We start from the raw sequence: 21178 nt of genomic DNA on the forward strand, positions 1-21178 counted from the left end.
TGATTATAGATAAAAATTTATATTTAGAAAACTTTACAAATTTTCTACTATACACATGTACATAATTACAAGTTATATACCAATATAAACATGCTATGTACATACACACCCGTATGTCCTAGCCTGGTCCAGCGTTCCCCTCATGCCCAGGGCTTCTTTCCATGCTCCCCCAGCCCTCTCAGCAGGGCCTCCAACCAGCTGCAGGAGTGTGAGTCCTTCCCCCAGGCTGCAGGACTCACCCGGACGCTTCGCTCCACGGCTGCAGGGACAGCTCATCTCCAGCCAGCCCTGCAGTACATCACTGGTGACTGGCCCAGCCCTGCGGCTCCCACCCTGGGTCTCTGATTGGGAAGGATACTACAGGCTCAGCTGTTCTCTGCCAGTTTCCAAGTCAAAAGTTTCCCCTCCCTTCCCTGTTCCAGAGGCCAGAGCTTGGGGCTTTATCTCCTGTGGCTGCTCCCAGCAGAGCCTGCTGCGACCTGTCCCACCAGGCTGCCTGTGAAGGACATAGCAGCTGCCTGTACTTTGGACTGGAACACTCATGGAGTAAAAATGTTGGGTGCTGAGGGGCGGTGAAAGCAGGCGGGTGCGCTGTGACACGCAGCTCCAGCAAAAGCCGGCTGAGCTGCGGCAAAAGCCAGCAGGGAGCTATTTACACAGCTGGCAGGGCCCCGGGGTGCTACAGGAAAGGACCTGTCAGAATTGTTGAGTTACTTTCACCCCTGGTGCTGAGTAGGGATGTGAAATACCAGTTAATTGACTAGTCGAGTAACTGCATGAATTCTGATTGGTTACTCGACTATTCTTTAGTTCCCAGGGTGGGGCCAGTAGCTAGTGTGCTCCAGCCCCACTCTTGAGGAGCCCCCTGCCACTCCATGCTCCTGCCTCTGTATTAGAGGCAGCAGTGCAGGGTGCCAGGTGGGAGCTGGTCCATGACGGGTGCCAGTTTAAACACCAGCTCCCCTCTTGGACTGGCTCCCTGTCACTCTGTGCTGCTGCCTCTGATACAGAGGCAGCAATGTGGAGTGTCAGCAGCCCCTGTCTGGGGGGAGATGAATTCTGGGCTCGTGGAATTGGCATGAGCGGGGCTGCTGGCCAACCTGCTAAAAATTTACTGGTTGGGGGGAGGGAAATGCATGTGATCTATAGATTAACCTATTAGCTTTGGCTTGTTGTTCAATCGACTTCACTATTATATCCTTGTCCAGCAGCCTCTCTACCAGCTCCCTCCTCTCCCCCAGGGCTTCCTGCCTGCCTGACAGCTGTTCTGTGTTGTGTGGGAGGCTGGGAGGGGGGAGGAGCAGGGAGGAGGAGGGCTCAGGAGAGGGGTGGAACTGGGTGGGAAGGGGTAAGGGTGAGGGCAGAGCAGAGCAGAGGAGGGGCGGGGCGAGGGGCAGAGGGAGGGTGGAACTGTGAGGGGGAGGGAGAGTCAGTGCCTGGGGCACAGCTGGGGATTCAGCACCTTCTGGCACATTAGAAAGCTCCGGGCTGGAGCTGCAGCCTCGGCCAGACCAGCATCCCTCTCTGAGTTCAGGATGGGGCAGCTGCTAGAAGAGAGCCAGAGGGGACATCCCATGATGTGGCTTCCATGTGAAATCCCTGGCGTGTCTCAGAGCCTCAAACAGGCCGATCGGTGGCAGAGACTCTCAGCGGGGAGCTCTGTGCTGTCCTTCAGCGAGCGTCTCTCTTCCTTGCTGCTGGGGCAGCCCCCTTCGCCAGCACATCGAGAGCCGCACATGCTGAGGCCGCTTGGCACAGCCCCGCTGACAGGACTTGGCCAGCTCATCCAGGCCACTTCATCCAGGCCATGGTCACTTCATTTCGCCTTCTAGTTTTTGGGCAGGTTTGCTGCAGATCCAGCGTTGAATGTTCCCGCAGCGTGAACTGGCGACCACACTGCCACTCAGATAAGCGCATTCTGCTTCTCCTGAGATCATAAACCTGCAACAGCAACAAACCATGAACAACCCTCCACGGCTGCTGGAGCAGCTTCCTAGCAGTGAAAATCCAGCCCCGAGCAAGTCACCCCAAGTCACACTGCAAATGTAGGAAGGAGCCAGGCACTGAATCCCCATTGCCCAAATCACAGGCCCAGGTTGTAACCTCAAGGCCGGTCTCTTGTTTTAAATACAAGATGCAACATTTACTGAGTTAACAGAAGAATAGGGACTCACCAGTTGTTGAAGTCGGTGCCATTGGCCCATTTCCAGGTTTGGCCCCATTCTCTGTTGAGCCCGATCCAGTAGTCTAAGGATCCTCTATGGAGTCCCAGGAAATCCTTTGTTCAAAACATAAAAGCCAACGTACATTAGACAGCTGCCTCTCTGGGTTCTCCGCAACCTACCCAGGGCACTGGACAGGGGGCCCAGAGGCTGGGAATTCTGCACCAAGGAATGACACCCACAGGCAGTGGGAAGTTTGATTTTGCCCTGATTCAGAAGGAAAACAAATGTCAAACGATCGGAATTTCCCAGCTGATGCAATTTCCGATTTTCAACCAGCTCCGTTATTTAACGGCTCGGATTCTTAGCTGCATCCAGACCCTGAACACACCTGCATTCTTAGCAATATCTCCCGATTTGCCGAGAGTCTCCTGTGGTTGGTTCTTTTCTTAACTCCCCAGCTCCTGCAGATTACAAGAGTCTCATCTTTCACTTAAAAGGTGAGTTTCTAGCCCTTGTGGCTGCAGAGAAAATGTGACCCACTAAAAGCTACAACACGGGAACGTAACACTCTCAGAGCTCATGTAAGAAGTGGTGTGACGGGGTTGCCTCACCCCGTCACTCGCTTACGGCGGGAGACGCAGGCGCCGATGGGGAAACCGCCGGCACGGGTTCAGCCGCGGCGGCACGCCCAACAGCTGGGGATGCGGCGCGTCATCAAGGCATGCCAGGATCAGAGGAGGAGCAGGCGGGTGCACTGGGGGAAGCGGGAGGCGTACCCGGAAGTGGAGGGGAAATAGGCACCATTACGGGGGTATATGAGGGATCCGAGAAGGGAGTGGGGGGAGAGCATGCGTGGAAGCAGACGCAGGTAAACGGGGAGGAGGAGGAGAGTGTGGACAGATGGCAGGGTGGTGGAGAGGGTGCATGGCCCGTGTCTGGGTCAGGGAGATGGGACGGCCACTGGCCGGCGGGGTGAGATAGGCCCAGTGAGGGTAGTGGAACCCATGAGCAGGCAAGTTTAGTGGTACTCTCCCACTTGCTACCATCGGGAGCTAACTCCCGGTGTTAGGGCCCTGGGCCAGGGTCCGGAGTGAGGGCGAGCCTGGAGCCTTCACCCTGTCTGGAAGGGCGATAATTGAATATATAGTGGCACTCGGGGTGTAGACACGGGACTAATTCGTGACACGTGGTGGAGAATGTGGGTATGATCCACGCTCTGTAACGAGGGCGCGAGTACAGGGAGTAGCAATATTTGTCATTAAAGGGGTAAGCACAATGGAGCCGAACAAGATTCTGGAGTGGCTGGTGGACAATCAATGCCAGCTACAGCAGCAGCAAACTGAGGTGCTGCAACAGCTTACTGCTGAATTTCGGGAGCAGCAACGACAGCTGATCCATGAGCTAAGGGAAGGGGGCAACGGTAACCCCGACAGACGAATCACAGGTACGGGACTCGGGGTAGGAGACAATGAAGGAGCGATTGGGACTCGTCTCCCGATTAGGTTGGCCAAGCTAGGGCCCAAAGATGACCCCGAAGCCTTCCTGGTGACTTTTGAGCGGGTAGCAATGGGGGCCCGATGGCCTCAGGAGCATTGGGCTATGATATTGGCACCTTATCTCTCTGGCCCCGCGCAATTGGCATATCAGGGAATGTCAGACAGGGAGGCCCTCTGTTACTATAAGGTAAAAGAGGCAATACTGGATCAACTGGGTATATCACCCGAGACCTATAGGCAAAAGTTCCGGGCCTCCAAATACGTGATGGGAGAACGTCCCTGAGCGGTGGCCCAATGGGTGAAAAAGCTGGCCTGCGTTGGCTGGAGCCTGCAACCAAGACGGCGGCGCAAGTCGCCGACTTAGTAATATTGGAACAGTACCTACAGGTGCTGCCTCCCGAAGGGCAACGCTGGGTACACCTTCACTTTCCCGGGACCCTCGAGGAGGCGGTCTCTTTAATGGAACATTTTATGGCCACGGAGGGTGCGGAAGAACGTAGTAAAGCAGGGGCGGGTCCAGCCCGGTGGGAAGAGGAGGGGCCAGTCCGAGGGGGAAGGAGACCCGGAGCGATGGAGGGCTGGGTCCGAGAATCACACCAGGATGGGTCATGGAGCGACGACTCGCCCCGGTATGGCGCAGCCCGGAGAGACAGGAGAAGGATGAGGCCCGCAGTGGCGAGGAGAAACAACCAGAAGTCAAACCCGCAACCACCTCGAGGTTAACGTGTTATCAGTGTGGGCAGGAAGGCCACTTCTGCAGAGACTGCCCCATGATGGACTGTACGTATGGACAGCCTACCCCGCGGAGAGCCCCATGACCGGAGATAAGCAGAGCCAGAATCACGCAGATGGTACGCTTGGATGGGAGACTAGTTGAGGCGGTGCTAGACTCGGGATGCGGGCAGACGCTCGTAAGGAAGGACATCCTGAGAGCGGGGACACGCAGCGGTCGTCAGGTATGGATTAAGTGCGTGCATGGGGACACGCGACCTTACCCGACCGCCCAGGTAGTCTTACATGACGGGCAGCAAGGGGGGCCGCTGCAGGTAGCGGTGGCACAGCGGTTACCCTATCCCGTACTGTTGGGGCATGATTGGCCCGGGCTTAGACAGCTCCTGCGGGGGGAAGGGGACCATGCCTGTCAAGACGGGGTCAAAGCTGTCTGGGTAGCCCAAGAAGGAGAGGGGACGCCCACCCGAACAGGAGAAAGGAGAGACAAGGCCGCAGAGGCCTGTGACGGCTCTGGATCTAGATGCGGGGGATTTCCTAGTTCTACAACGAGAGGACCCAACGCTCCAGCATGCATGGGAAAGTGCACGGGAGCCCTCGGAGGAGACGGACGGAGCAGGTGAGAGACCCGCGCAAGGGCCCTATTTCGAGATCCAGGGCAATAAACTCTATCGCGTTCAGAGGGGTACTGAACGGGGAAGAGAGGAGGTCCAGTTGGTTGTACTTAAGGCCTATAGGTGGCGGGTCATGGAACTGGTGCACGACAACCCTTGGGCTGGGCACTTGGGAATAGAGAAAACCCAGCAGCGGGTGCTTCAACGATTTTATTGGCTGGGGGTATACCAGGATATTAAGAATTACTGCAGCTCCTGCCCACAGTGCCAGCGGACGGCAGATGCAAGGGTACCCCGGGCTGCGCTAGTGCCCCTACCGCTAGTCGAGGAGCCCTTTGAACGGGTAGGGGTAGACCTCGTGGGGCCATTGGAACGAACGCGAAGGGGGCACCAGTACATCTTAGTGGTAGTGGATTACGCTACGCGCTATCCCGAGGCCGTGCCCCTCTGCAAAACCACCGCCTCAGTAGTGGCCGACGAACTTATGAAAATGTTTGCCCGGGTCGGCCTCCCCAAGGAGATTCTGACCGATCAGGGCCCAAATTTGGTGTCCCGCCTGATGACGGAATTGTGTAAGTGGTTAAAGGTCAAGAAGATCCAGACCTCAGTATATCATCCCCAGATGGACGGATTAGTTGAACGCTTCAACCAAACTCTAAAAGCGATGCTGTGAGGACTGGCACAAGACGACCCGTGGGATTGGGACAAGCTGTTACCAATCCTGCTCTTCGCCATACGGGAGGTACCCCAGGCCTCAGTAGGATATTCCCTCTTTGAACTAATGTATGGGCGACGCCCCCGGGGGATACTGGACCTTGTGCGGGAAGGGTGGGAGGAGCAGACCTCGACGGCGCTGGGAGCCGTCCAGTACGTTAAGTTACAAAATAGGATGTGTACGATAGGCTAGTGGGCTCGGGAGAACCTGCAACGGGCTCAGGAAGTACAGGCTCGCCACTACAATAGGGGAACACGGATGAGGGAATTTAGCCTGGGTGACCCCGTGCTGGTGTTGTTACTGGTGGGGGACTCTAAATTGTTGACAAGGTGGCAGGGACCCTTCCGGGTGTTAAAAAAAATCGGTGAGGTGGATTATGAGGTACAGATAGGGGGGAAGAGACGCCAGAGACAAGTCTATCACATAAACTTGTTGAAGCGGTGGGAGCCCTGTGACACACCTCCATCCGAAGCCCTAAGCAGCAACATAGAATTCGGGCCATGGGAGGAGGAGGAGATAAGTTGGACGGCTAGCCCCGTGGGGGAAGGCTTGAATCACAACCAACAGGGTCAGCTCCGGGAGGTGTTACGACGGTCGGCGGCCAGCCTGACGAGCAGACCGGGGAGGACGAATCTTGCCTGCCACGAGATCACCACAGCCCCTGGGCAGAAGGTAAGGGATCCTGTGCACCCCATACCCCGAAAATTGTGGGAAACTGTCCGGCGGGAACTTCAGGACATGATTCGGTGGGGGATTGTAGAGAAATCTCAGAGTGACTGGCGCAGCCCGATTGTGTTGGTCCCCAAGAAAGACGGGTCTGTTCGCTTTTGCATTGACTTTCGCAAGGTAAACACGGTGTCGAAATTTGACGCATATCCCATGCCCAGAGTCGACGAACTCCTAGAGCGGCTCGGACAGCCCAAATACCTATCGACGATTGATTTGACAAAAGGGTATTGGCAGATACCATTAGCTACCGTGTCAAAGGAGAAGACAGCATTTGCCACCCCATTCAGCCTGTATCAATTCATCACCATGCCGTTCGGGCTCCACGGCACAGCCGCCACCTTCCAACGACTAAAGGATCAGCTTTTGGAGTCCCATCAGGGCTACGCGACCGCCTATATCGATGATATAGTTATTTTTAGCAGGTCCTGGGACGACCACCTCCGACATCTCGAGGCCGTATTGCGTACACTTCAGCAGGCAGGACTGACTGCCAACCCAAAGAAATGTCAGTTTGGTCGGCGAGAAGTATCGTATTTAGGATACACGGTGGGGAATGGGCAGTTGAAGCCACTACTAGACAAGGTACAAGCAATCCGGGATTACCCGCAGCCCCGGACAAAGATGCAGATACTCCAGTTCTTAGGTCTGGCTGGGTACTATCGGCGCTTGATAGCGCACTTCGCCTCGTTGGCTGCCCCCTTGATGGACCTTACAAAAAAGAATCAACCCCAACGGGTAGTGTGGACCCCCCAAGGGGTGCGAGCATTCGGAACGTTACGCGAGGGTCTGATGTCGGGGCCGGTGCTCTGGCCACCCGATTTCGAAAAACCATTTGTGTTGCAAACAGATGCATCAGAGGTAGGCCTCGGGGCAGTATTGGCACAGGAGGAGGGTGGGGTAGAACACCCAGTGGTGTTCCTGAGCAGAAAGCTATTCCCCCGCGAGAAAAATTATGCCACGATAGAAAAAGAGGCCCTGGCTATCAAATGGGCCATCGATTCCTTATGCTACTGTCTTGGGAGGATGGGTGTGGGCGGAGCACTGAGAGCTCCAGCTGTTCTGGGCTGGGGAAGTTGCCCTGAATTCAAGCAGCTTCTGGGACCAGTCCAGCCCCAGGACAAGCCCAGACTAGAGCCACCTCTGGCACCCCCACCCCTGCAGCCCAGAATCTCTCTCACCATTTCCCACTGCAAATCAATCCCAGCCAGGGAAGCACCGAGGGCAGAGCAGTTCTTCTGGCTCTCGGTCCAGTTTGCTTCCAGCTCTGAGAAATAGTAACACTTCCCCCGGTACCCGATCCAGTCGTCGGGGCAGGTGGCCACTGGGCAGGGAGCACCAGCCGGGCACGGCTCATATGTCTTGGCTGGAGATGAGAAAGCAGCAGGGTGAGAGATTCGCCCGTTTCCCTCTGTACCCAAGAGAACACGTCTCCAGTGACACTGTATCAAGGAACTGACCCTCTCCCCTCCGCACACACACGCTCTGCTCCAGGGTTAGCTGAGCCTGTACCAAGGCATGTTCTCCTTTGCAACAGGGAGAGGCCAGCGCTGCCCCCCTAACCCGCTGCCCCCGCATGCTCTGGGTTGGAGCCACATTTCCTGCCCTGGGCTCCTTTGCTGCAGCCCAGTTTTGCCCCCTGCAGGCGCAGATGCTACCAGGGAGACCCTGAGCACCAGGCGCGGAGATATGGTCAGTGCAGGCTTCACACTCACCTGGGCGGGTGATGAGGACGATGAGGATGGTGATGACGATGATAAAAATGAGGTTGAAACCCAGGCTCAGGGGACGTATCCGGGCTTTCAATGCAGAGAGCCAACCTGTAACAGACGGAGACGTTAGCGCTCACAGCATCACCTGGAAGTTGCTTGTGAAGGGGGATAGTTTGCAACTAGAGAGAAAAGCTTCGAGCGAATATTTTGATCAGCATTCCTGCTAAGATTTACCATCCGTGAGTGGAGTGAGTTTTGCTTTGTGCACCAATACTGAGGTGACACCCACCAGTTACTAACAAATATCATAGTCACATATACAAAGAATAAAAAGCACAAATAATAAATCAGCACTTTCACCCAAGCAGCTGCATATTGACCACCCCTGCACTATGGGTATGTCTAGACTACATGACTCCGTCGACGGAACCACGTAACCTCGTTTACCCGGCATAAGCAACGAAGCCGGGATTTAAATAATCCCCGCTTCATTACAATAAACATGGCCGCTGCGCTATGTCGGCAATCAGCTGATCCGGCACAGCGCAGCAGTCTAGACGCGGCTCTGTCGGCTGGGGAAGCTTTGCCAACCCATCCCTTACGCCTCGTGAAACATGGGTGCTGCGTAGGGACCATGGCGCCCAAGCTTGGGCCGCTTGCTCCCCCACGGTGGCCCGGCTGAGCGGCGCAGAAGTTAGCCAAGTGCCACGGCGGGAGGCAAAGGACGTGACTCGGGCAACAGCGCCTCCCAGAGGCAAAAGCCAGCATTTCAGTGTTACAGAGTCACGGACATTGGGCTACGATATATATGAAAATGCTAAAGTTTCAAAATAACTTAGTAATGTCTACAGAGGAGGCAGTTATTTTGAAATAGTGTCAAAACACTGTCAAGCTGCAGGACTTCTTACTCCGACTCCTGTAATCCTCATTGTATGAGAAATAAGGAAAGTCGGAGGGAGAGTGCTCGGTTTCGAAACAAGTGCTGTGTAGACACTCCCAATTTCAATTTCAAAATAAGCTAAACAACTGATGTAGCTCAAGTGGGGTAGCTCATTTTGAATTAAGCCCTGCTGTGTAGATGCATCCTGAGTGATTAATATTAAACATAAAATAAGTTAAAATAAAGAGAAACACAAAACACAAAAAGGGCATTAGAACAGTCGATACTGCACACAGAGAGTAACTCCCTTTTCTTCTTCAAGTGATGTCCCCGTGGATGTTCCACTGTTGGCCACTACAGAACTGAGCAGGGCTGCTCACCAGCCTGCTAAAAAAATTGTTGGTGGAGGTGGGGGAGGGAAATGCATGTAGTCCAGAACATTAACCTATAATCTTTTAATTATAGGTTAATTGACTGCACTATTACATCCCTACTACAGAGCAGTATTCAACCTGGATGGAGGGAGTCAGGGTCATTGTTTGGCAGTGGTGGACTAAACTGCGGTAGCAACCGCTGAATCGGACATGAGTTCTGAAAAGATGGCATGGTGTTTAGCCAAAGTGTGGTCTGATGACCGTGGAGCAGCTCGATAAATGTCTCTTAAGGGAAAGTTGTTCAAAAAGTCTGTGGAAGCTGCTGTAGCCGACTAGAACGTGCTCATAGTGGATGTTGTAGAGGCTTGTTGGCCAGGGTATGACACCTAACTATGCAGGTCAATATCCACTGTATTCAGCGATGGAAATAAAAAGCCTTTGAGATTTACAAAATGCTCGTGTTCTGTCCAAAAAGAAAGCCAATGCTCGTCAGATATCTAGAGTGTGCAGGCTCACGTCTCGTGGTGAGGCGGGGGGCTTTGGGGAAAAGATAGGTAACGCAGTAGGCTCATTCATGTTAAATGCTGTACAAACTTTTGCTAAGAATGCCGGATGAGGTCTCAATATGACTCTGTCTCTTAGGAAAACCATGTATGGGGGTTCTGCCATAAGGGCCCCAAGTTCCCTGACTCTCCTCACTGAAGTGATAGCTAGCAAAAAGCAGACCTTTGCAAAGAAGAAGGGGAGCCCCACAGTGGCCAATGGCTCAAAGAAGGGCCTGGTCAAACAATCCAAAACAAAATTCAAGTCCCATAATGGGGGTGGGGTCCTATGAGGCGGGTTTATATTGTGGAGGCTCCCGAGGAACCTTTTTGTGACAGGATGTGCAAATATGGAGAAACCATCTACAGAGGTGTGAAAAGCTGTTAGTGCAGTAAGGTGAACCCTTAGGGTATGTCTACACTAGCCCCCCAGTTCGAACTAGGGTGGTTAATGTAGGCATTCGATCTTGCAAATGAAACCCGGGATTTAAATATCCCGGGCTCCATTTGCATGTTCCCAGGAGGGCGCCATTTTTAAATGCCCCGTAGTTCGAACTGACTGCCCGCGGCTACACAGGGCAGTCAGAAGTTAATCCGAACTAAGTACGGGTCATTTAAAAATGGTGGCGCCCGGGAACATGCAAATGAAGCCCGGGATATTTAAATCCCGGGTTTCATTTGCAAGTTCAAATGCCTAAATTAGTCACCCTAGTTCGAACTAGGGGGCTAGTGTAGACATACCCTTAGAGAAGAGAGTGAAAGCCCCAACATCTTAAGGTCTAGCATGTAGTCCAGGATGGAGTTCAGTGGGGACATCCGAGGGTCTCGCTCAGCTCAGACACCACTGAAAGAACTGTGCCCATTTTTGCAGGTAAGTCTTTCATGTAGACGGTCTCCTGCTATGACGGAGAACATCCTTCACCTGCTGAGAACATTCGTCTTCTACTTCTGTGAACCAGAGAGAAGCCTCGCCTGGAAACAAAGAATTTGTGGTCGTGGATGCAACATCTTCCCGTGGTTCTAAGAGAGAAGGTCCCATTGGCGCGACAATGGGTAGGGACGTTGAACTGCTGGCCGGTGCAGGTATGCATGCCAGGTCTGGCGTGATCATTACAAAGCGATCAGGATTACATAAGCCCCGTCCATGCAAATACTTTGGACTCTGAGAATAAGAGGTATGGGGTGGAAGGGAGGGGGGAGGAGGAGAACATAATCCACAGGAGCTGTCCGTTGGATCAGAAATGAATCCCACGGCAAGTGTTTGCCGAGTTCTGCTCGGGAGCAGAATCAGGGGCATTTGGTATTCTGGGGAGAAGCAAAGAGGTCTATTGATGGGCACACCCACTTGTAGACTATTGAGTTGGTGACCTCTGGATGTAATTCAGTGAAGTTGCAGCTCAGGGACTCCGCCTTGGTGTTGCTGGCCACAGGTAGGTACGGTGCTATGAGTGTAACCGAGTTACGGATGCCCCAATTCTATAGGCAGATGGCTTCTCCACGTAGTGGGCAGGTGCCGCTTTGTCTGTTTATATAAAACATCATGGAAATGTTGTCTGTAAAGATTCGAACTGTACCACACAGAGTTCTTGGCACAAAATGTGTGCATGCATTTCTTACTGCCCTCAGCCAGGATCTTAATGTGCAATGACGTTTTATGCAGAGAACATTTGCCTTGGACCATGTGGTCGTTCACATAGGCTCCCCAGACTAGGAGAGATGTGTCTGTAGTAATTTGTAACATGGGCTTGGTTTCATGGACTGACACCCCTGCCAGGAGACTGTGTGAAGTGGGCTGTGCCCACGAAAACTCACGATACCATCAACAAGTGTGTCTACACTGGGCCACTTATTCTGGAAAAGCAGCCGCTTTTCCGGAATAAGCTGCGAGCTGTCTACACTGGCCGCTTGAATTTCCGGAAAAGCATCGATGCTGTACTGTACAAAATCAGCCGCTATTCCGGAAACCATACGCTGCTCCCGCTCGGGCATAAGTACTTTTTCCGGAAAAGCTTTTCCGGAAAAGGGCCAGTGTAGACAGCTTTTCCGGAAAAGCAGAAGAAACGTAAAAAAGCGGTTTGGACGGTGGGAGACCCCGTAGAAGCCGCGGACTTCCGCGTTACCCAAGGGCTTAAAGAGCACGCACGCTACTGGCCGCACGTGGCAGGAGCCCCCCGGAGACCTCCCTTCCCAGCTCTGCCAAGTGGCAACTGTGCTGCCCAGCCACCTCAGCGCAGGCATGGCAGTTCCAAGTGGTCGTCAGGGGCAGGGGAGGAAGCCCCCAGGGACCGGAAACGCAGGGCCCCATCCTGGACCCCCAGGAAGCTAAAAACCCTCCTGGATTGTGGGAGGAGGAGGAAGGTCTCCATGACCTGCAGTCCCGCCGCCGGAATGCAGACTTGTACACCCGGCTGGCACGGAACCTGACCCAGCAAGGCCACCCCAGCCGCAACTGCGAGCAGGTGTGCTCGAAGGTGAAGGAGCTGCGGCTGGGGTACGTGCGGGCCACGGAGGGGAGGGGAGCAGGACCCGATGCCTGCCCCTATTTTGAGAGGATGCACTCTTTTCTGGGCGAGCCAGCCCCGCAAGCCCCAGCTGTCCCTGTGGACACCTGCCAGCACCCCCCGATCAACCGTCCCACCGAGCCGGAGGAGGGAGACGACAGTGGCAGCGCGTCGGGAGAGGAGGCCAGTGTTGCCACCCAGCAGGCCCCCTCCGGCAGCTCCTCTGTGGCCGGGGAGGAACCCACTGGTGAGTCTTTGCAGGTTACACTCCCAAAGGGCGGGGGGCGGAGGGCGGGGGGGAGGGAGAGCCAGGTGCCCGGAGGGGGGAGGGGGAGAGCATGTCACTCAGGCCACGTGAGCTGCACGCTGCGTAGCATGAGGCAGTAAGCAGCACGTGCAACCACGTGCAGCCTGGTGACCGAGCGGCAGGTGGCTGTGGCAGGCAGCTGCAGGGCACGCCTGGGACCGTGCTTCTCACACACATTTTGGTGGGACCAGGGGGAAGGGTGGATGCCGGCTGGAACCGGCCAGGGCCCCAGGGACTCAGCCCAGAGCCCGCAGCTCCACCAAGGGGTGCAGCCCAGGGAACAGCACACTGTCTCATGCCTGGCTGTGAGGCACAGCCAGCTGCTCCTGGGATAAGCGCAGCGTCACAGTCCTGTGACCGTGGACCCCCACCGAGCCCCTCACCTGCTCCCAGTGCCTTGGCAGGTTCCCCAAGGGAAGTCCCCACTGAGGCCACACCTGTCCCTGGGCTACCAGGCTTGCGGGAGGGATAGTGGGAGGGAGAAGGGCCCCTGAGTTTTGCTGCAAGGATGGGCCATCCCCCCACCCAGTCACCCTTCTGGTTCTGTCCAGGAGATATCCCACACGAGGGGATCTGAGAGCCCAGACCGCCACTGACAGGTGTGCTCCCAGGCACTGCTGTGGGGATGCATCTCGCTCCCTGTCAAACACCACTGATTAGCCCTAAGCTTTTCACAGTGTCCACCGGCAGGGAGTTCCACAGGTGAACGCAGCACAAGCACCCTCCTACCCTGCACGGGGCCAGGATACAGACCGGTGCTTACAATACTGGCAGGAGGACCCTACTCCAGGGGCGGCCCTCCTTGCCAACATACAACACGGGAGCAAGAGGGGAACCAAGTGGGCCCAAGCCACAACTGTGCGGTCACCTGGGCTCCGGGGTGGAGGGCATGAGGTGTGGGGACAGTGGACGGCCTGCCTGACTGACCCGTCCTTTCTTCTCTTCCCTGCAGCGGGACCCAGCAACAGACCCGCAACTCCAGCAGCAGCGGCACCCCCAGCTGCCCAAGCCCGGAGGCACAAGGCTCCGACACCGGGACCAGCTGCTTCGGTGTCATGTCACCGCGGTGGAGGGGATCCAGACCTCCATTGCGGAGCGTGTGCAGGGGGACCAGGAGTGGCGGCAGGAGGGATGGGCTGTGTTCCTGGAGGAATGCCGCGAGATGCGCGCCACAATGGGCACCCTGACGGCACATTTAATACATGCCATCCACTATGGCATGGCCGGACCGCATGCCCCCGCCATCCCTCCGGGAGCACAGCCCATGCCCCCTCCTATTCCTGCTCCTCTCCCAGCTCCTGCTCCTCTCCCTGCCCCTGCTCCTGCCCCTGCCCCTGCTCCTGCCCCTGCCCCTGACCGTGCTCCTTCTCGTGCTTCTACTCGTGCTGCTACTCATGGGCACCTCAGCATGCAGGCTGCCGCCGATGCAGTCTGCCCAGCGTGGGCAGGTCCGCCCCCAGAGGGGCACTCGCAGGGGCCACCCATCCCAGTAACTGCCCCCCTTCCTTCTCCCAGTTAAAGCTCCCCCCCCCCCTTTGTAAATAAAAAGTTCTGTTTTCATTTGAATCTTGTGTGGTTATTGTGTTCCTCTAGTAACTGTACAGAAATTATGTGAGATGCCAATTAGCCACTTCAATTTAACAGGGTTACAAACTGTGGACAACAAATTCATGACTCTATCACCGGGGGGGGGGGGGGGGCTTTTTCAGTGGTCATTGGTTTGCGGTGCATAAAGAAATACTGAGACTTTTCAGTAAAGATGTAAACCAGAAACTATATTTACATAGCAACAAACAAGCAGAAATGGTTAAAAGATGCAGTACAGTACAGATTCTAAAACATAGTCTAGGCGCAGGGAGGACGATTGTGGTGTTGCTAGCCACCTCAATTCTTTGGTCCTTCTGGGCCTCAGGAGAGGAAGAGCCAGGAGATCCCTTGACGCACGATGACAGCGAAGCTGGCCACCTCAATCCTTTGGGCCTTCCGGGCCTCAGGAGAGGAAGAGCCAGGAGATCCATCGAAGATGGCACTGATGTGAGCCTTCCGCACAAGTCCCAAATCCTGTTGGCTGTTCTTCAGGATGGCGATGGTAGCCTAAACCCTAGCCTAACTTAAAAGAAAAACCCTAACTACACCCGACGCACCCAACGAACAGACTCTGTGACGGCCGGATGTGCTGTGACCCGACGCTTTACTATACTATGGGGGGGGGGGACATAAGGGGAGGAGGTGGGGAAGGGTAGGAGCTGGGACGGAGTACTCTGGGGTGACCCAAGCGACCCTGCCACGGGGCTTGGGCAAACATGTCCACCAGGGCCTCTCTAATGCGCACCGCCTCCTGGCGCGCCTGGCGGATGGCAGCTGTGGCAGGCTGGTCCAAGGTCTGTGCCTCAGCTGCCACCCATGCAGGGAGGAAGGCCTCCCCACTGCACTCCACAATATTGGACCCCCTTGCCCCACGCCCCCTCGCCCCAGGGCCCCCCTCGCTCCACGCCCCGCCCCCCCACCAGCAGGCCTGTGCAAGGGAGGGACGGCCGAAACCCCTGGGCGACCCAGCCTGGAGTCTTGGGTGTCCCTGGGCCTGGAGTGGAGCACCCTCCCCCCATCCTACTCCCCCGGGGACTTACCTGGATGACGATCACTCCAACGGTGGATCTTCCCACCCCGAACTGGTGTGCCACCGAGCGGTAGCTGTCCGGTGTGGCCAGCTTCCACAGCGCGATGGCAACCCTCTTGTTGATGGGGATGGGTGCCCGCAGCCGGTTGGCGGTTCTCTGCAGCGCGGGGGTGAGCCAGGTGCACAGCGTCATGAAGGTCCGCTTCCTCATCCGAAAATTCCAGATCCACTGGTGGTCGTCCCATTGTCCGAGAACCATACGGTCCCACCAGTTGGTGCTCGTCTCCAAAGTCCAGATGGGCCGGTCTATGGTCGGGTGCTGATGACACGCGGTTGCCAGGACCTCCCTGGTAAGGGAGTCCAAGACGATCTCTGCCTCCTGGTACATGAACGCCAGGACACCAGCCTGCAGCACGAGCTCCAGGCACCTGTAAAGGTCCAACAGGGGCCCGAGCAGGTACATGGCCACCCACGGCTCCATGGCAGACAGAGCAGGGCAGAAAAAAGAAAACGCCGGGAAAAGCTGTTGGGGGGCCAAAGGGTGGTGTCCCCAAAACTCAGAGGGCAACCACCGACCCTGTGAAGGGTGCCAGTCCCTGGCAGAGGTCACAAGGCATGGGAGCACGAGACCAACGGCTGCCCGGCAAGACCCCTTTAACCACGCGTCTGGACGGAGCTCCGGCCCCGCCCCCGGAAAGGTCTGGTGGCCTTTGCCCTTTTCAAAATGGTTCCGGGCTTTTGCTTTTCCGGAAAAGCGCGCCGCCAATGTAGACGCGCTTTTCCGGAAAAGCGCATCATTATCCCGGAAACTCCGCGGCCAATGTAGACGCTCCTTTTCCGGAAAAGCTGAAAACGGAATAGTATTCCGTTTTAAGCATTTCCGGAAATTCATGCCAGTGTAGACGTAGCTATCCTGTATTGTTTGCAGTAGGGTTGTAGCCGTGTCAGTCCCAGTACAGAGAAGAGACAATGCTGGTGAGAAAATAGCTTTTATTGAACTAAACAATTCAGAAAAAACACCCCATCACCCATGGGCAAGTACTTCTCACACAGCAATCACTCAATTTCTGATCTTTTCATCCTTGTTCTAAAAGGAATATTCCCGACACTTTCCAAAACCAAAACTGGGCACTTCCATTCATAAATCCACTGCACACCAAGCACCATGGACTGAACAAGAACTTTTACCCCAGGACTCTCACTCTCTTTGGGTTTGTGGTAGCCCTTTCAGGGCTCCATCTTCTCTCAGTGATAGGCAAGGGATCCCCCAGGTTGCTCCTGAAGGCAGCAGCACAGAAGCCTGTCAATTCCTCTCCTGTCCCATGTAGCTGAGGGTATGTCTACACTACAAAGTTAATTTGAACTAACAGCCGTTAGTTTGAATTAACTTTGATAGGCACTACACACGCGAACCGCTAGTTCGAACTTAATTTGAATTAGCGGAGTGCTTAATTCGAACTAGGTAAACCTCATTCCACAAGGACTAATGCCTAGTTCGAATTAAGTAGTTCGAATTAAGGGCTGTGTAGCCACTTAATTCGAACTAGTGGGAGGCTAGCCCTCCCCAGCTTGCCCTGGTGGTACCACCAGGGAAACTCTTCTGCCCCCCTCCCGGCCCCGGAGCCCTTAAAGGGGCATGGGCTGGCTACGGTGCTCGTGCCAGGTGCAAGCCTGCCAGCACCCAGCCAGCAGACCCTACACCTGGCACGGCACAAGCCAGCCACCCGCTGCCACCCAGCCCTCTGCCTCTTCCCGGGACTAGGCTGACGGCTCCCGGGAGCCTGCCCAGGTCTGCAAGAGGCGGGCGCCCACCTGGTCTTGTGCGGACATCGTGGACCTCATCCACGACCTCCGCACTAGGCACAGGAAAGTGGCCGACTATGGCAGGATAGCTGCCAGCCTGGCCACCCAGGAGCAGGTTTGCATGAAAATCAAGGTGGTCCAGTGAGATCCCCGACCCTGAGCCCTGAGCTTAGAATGGCTGTACTGGGTCAGACCAAAGGTCCATCTAGCCCAGTAGCCTGTCTGCCAACAGCGACCAACACTAGGTACTCTGGAGGGGATGGACCGAAGACAATGACCAAGCCATTTGTCTCGTGCCATCCATCTCCATCCTTCCACAAACAGAGGCCAGGGACACCATTTCTACCCCCTGGCTAATAGCACTCCATGGACCCAACCTCCATGAATTGATCTAACTTCTCTTTAAACTCTGTTCTAGTTGTAGCCTTCACAGCCTCCTGCAGCAAGGAATTCCACAGGTTGACTATTTGCTTTGTGAAGAAGAACTTTCTGTTATTAGTTTGAAGCCTGCTACCCATTCATTTCATTTGGTGTCTTCTAGTCCTTCTGTTATGGGAACTAATGAAGAACGTTTCTTTATGCACTGTCTCCACACCACTCATGTTTTATAGACCTCTATCATATCCCCCCTCAGTCTCCTCTTTTCTAAGCTGAAAAGTCCCAGTCTCTTTAGCCTCTCTTCAGATGGGACCTGTTCCAAACCCCTCATCATGTTAGTTGCCCTCCCCTCTCCCAGCCTCTCTCTTCCCCTCTCCAACCTCCTTTTCCCAGTCTCCCCCAGTTTTGTTCAATAAAGAGAGTTTCTATTTTTGTCCACACGTGTCCTTTATTTTGTACATCAGGAAGGGGGGCTAGGGAGAGGTAAGTGGAAGAAGGTGAGGGAGGAATGGGGTACAAGCCCCCAATGGGGAGGACTGGGCTGGCTCTGCAGGCTGCTCCGGGTGGAAGCTCTCCTGCAGTCCCCCCCCCCTCATTCTACGATGAGTAATGGTAGTTCAAATTAGGAGCTTTAATTTGAACTACCTAGTCCATGCCGCGTGTAGCCGTGGGCACGGAGTTGGGACTAAGGAGGATTTAAAAATGGCGGCCCCCGGGAACATGCAAATGAAGCCCGAGATATTTAAATCCCGGGCTTCATTTGCAAATCCGGTCGCCCTCATTACCCTACCTAGCTCGAATTAACGAGCTAGTGTAGACATACCCAAGAGGTGCAGGAGCTTGGGGTTGAGGCAACTACAGCAATCAAGGGGTGCAGGAGCTTGTTCAGGCTTAACAACTGGCAAAGGGGAGTACTGTCACCCCAGGCATAGGTGGGGACCGTCCCTCCCCAATTCCATCACATGCTATCTCAAGGCCCCATCAGTGGCAGAGCAATCTGTTGCTGGATTGGGGGGGATTCCACCACAACACATCGCCTATAATTTGGGGGATTCATAGCTTCCCCTGAGCTCCTTCCTTAGCTCCCCCTCATATAATCATAGAATCATGGAGCTGGAAAAGACCTCAGAAGGTCATCAAGTCCAGCCCCCTGCTCTTGGCAGGACCAATCCCAACTAAATCAACCCGGCCAGGGCTTTGTCAATCCGAGACTTAAACACCTCTAGGGATGGAGACTCCACTACTTCCCTAGGGAACCCATTCCAGTGCTTCTCCACTCTCCTAGGGCTGTGTCTAGACTGGCAAGTTTTTCCACAAAATCATCTGTTTTTGTGGAAAAACTTTCCAGCTGTCTACACTGGCCGCTTGAATTTCCATAAAAACACTGATGATCTCATGTAAGATTGTCAGTGCTTTTGCGGAAATACTATGCTGCTCCCGTTTGGGCAAAAGTCTTTTTCCGAAAAACTTTTGCGCAAAAGGGCCAGTGTAGCCAGCAGAGATTTGTTTTCCGTAAAAAAGCCCCGATCGCGAAAATGGCGATTGGGGCTTTTTTGCGGAAAAGCACGTCTAGATTGGCCACAGATGCTTTTCCGCAAAAAGTGCTTTTGTGGAAAAGCATCCTGCCAATCTAGATGCGCTTTTCCGAAAATGCTTTTAACAGAAAACTTTTCCGTTAAAAGCATTTCTGGAGAATCATGCCAGTGTAGACTTAGCCCTAGTAAAATAGTTATTCCTAATATCTAACCTGGACCTCTCCCACCACAACTTGAGACCATTGCTCCTTGTTCTGCCATCTGTCACTACTGAGAACAGCTTTTCTCCAGCCTCTTTGGAACCTCCCTTCAGGGAGTTGAAGGCTGCTATCAAATCCCCCCTCACTCTTTGCTTCTGCAGATTAAATAGACCCAAATCCCTCAGCCTCTCCTCATAGGTCATGTGCTCCAGCTCCCTAACCATTTTGGTTTATTTATTTATTTATTTATTTAAATAGTTTTACCCCACCTTTCTATTTAAAATATTCAAGGTGGCTTGCAAGAACAAACAAAAAAATGCAAATATATATACAAATTTAAATTATGAGAATTTAAAATATGAGACCTCAGAGGGACATAACCAGCTAAAAACATATAGAGAAGAGGAACACACACACACAGACTCAAACATTAATAAAAGCACGACTAAAAAGGGTGACATTAGCCTGATGCCGAAACAACGCTAGCGTTGGCGCCATGTGAATCCCGAGGAAGAGAATTCCACAGCCTGGGAGCAAAAGCTGAGAATGCCCTGTTCCGTGTAGATGTTAATCTTATCTCCACAAGTGGGGGAACACAAAGCAAGCCTCCCCAGCTGACCTCAATCCCCAGGCGGGTTCATATGGGAGAAGACGGTCCTTCAGATAACCTGGAGACAACTCATTTAAGGCTTTATAGGTCATAACTAAAACCTTAAATTTTGCCCGGAAACATACCAGAAGCCAGTGCAGCTGCCGAAGCACTGGCATAATGTGCTCCGTATAACTAGTATTGGTTAAAACTCGAGCAGCCGTACTCTGGACCAGTTGAAGTTTCTGAAGGCTCTTTAGAGGCAGCCCCACATAAAGTGCATTACAGTAATCCAGTTGGGATGTAACAAGAGCATGGATCACTGTGGCCAAGTAATGTTTGTTCAGTAAGGGTCACAGCTGGCGGATTAAACAAAGTTGCCCAAAGGCACTCCTGGCCACCGATTTTCAAATGTTAAAAAAGGGTCCAAGAGGACTCCCAAGCTGCATACCTGTTCTTTCAGGGGGAGAGTAACCCCGTCTAGAACAGGTGCCATGACAAATTCACGCACAGATGGTCTCCTGATCCACAGGACCTCAGTCTTATCTGGGTTCAACTTCAGCTTATTTGACTTCATCCAAAACATCAATGCCTCCAGACACCGATTTAGATCATTCACTGCCACACCTGGTTCTAATGTCACAGGGAAATAGAGTTGGGCGTCATCTGCATATTGATGGCACCGTCCTCCAAAACTCCTTATGACCTCTCCCAGCAGCTTCATATAGATATTAAACAGCATAGGGGACAGGATGAAACCTTGCGGGACCCCATAGCACAATCGCCACAGGGTCGAATAGCAACCCCCCAGCTCCACCTTCTGAAAGCGTCCTGACAGGTAGGACCGGAACCATTGCAAAACAGTGCCTCCAATACCCAACTCCGCCAGGCGTCCCAGAAGGATATCATGGTCAATGGTATCAAAAGCCATTGAGAGGTCTAGGAGAATCAACAGGGATGCATTCCCCTTGTCTATCTCCCGTCGTAAATCGTCTATCAGGGCAACCAGGCCTGTTTCAGTTCCAATACCAGGCCTAAAGCCAGACTGATATCGATCTAAGTAGTCTGTTCGGGTATGTCTACACTGCCACCCTAGTTGGAACTAGGGTAGCTAATGTAGTCATTCAAACTTGCAAATGAAGCCCGGGATTTAAATATCCCAGGCTTTATTTGCATGTTCCCGGGCACCGCCATTTTTAAATGTCCCGTAGTTTGAACTACCTGCCCGCAGCTACACATGGCACAGGCTAGGTAGTTCGAATTAAAGCTCCTAATTCGAACTACCATTACGCCTC

The 21178-nt window shown here is 54.0% G+C and overlaps 1 protein-coding gene across 1 annotated transcript in view; it reads right to left on the minus strand.

Moving 5' to 3' along the window:
• Window positions 1–21178, minus strand: part of LOC142823075 (C-type lectin domain family 2 member A-like) — a 31806-nt gene continuing 10628 nt past the window's right edge. The window contains exons 2-5 of the mRNA XM_075913363.1: window positions 8161–8289; window positions 7627–7811; window positions 2175–2278; window positions 1–1941 (exon numbers count right to left, since the gene is read on the minus strand). Coding sequence (XP_075769478.1) covers window positions 1812–1941; window positions 2175–2278; window positions 7627–7811; window positions 8161–8289 — 548 coding nt within the window. The 3' untranslated portion in view covers window positions 1–1811. The remainder of the gene's footprint in view (window positions 1942–2174; window positions 2279–7626; window positions 7812–8160; window positions 8290–21178) is intronic.

Source organism: Pelodiscus sinensis, chromosome 32, assembly GCF_049634645.1.
Source record: "Pelodiscus sinensis isolate JC-2024 chromosome 32, ASM4963464v1, whole genome shotgun sequence".
NCBI classification, from domain to species: Eukaryota; Metazoa; Chordata; order Testudines; family Trionychidae; genus Pelodiscus; species Pelodiscus sinensis.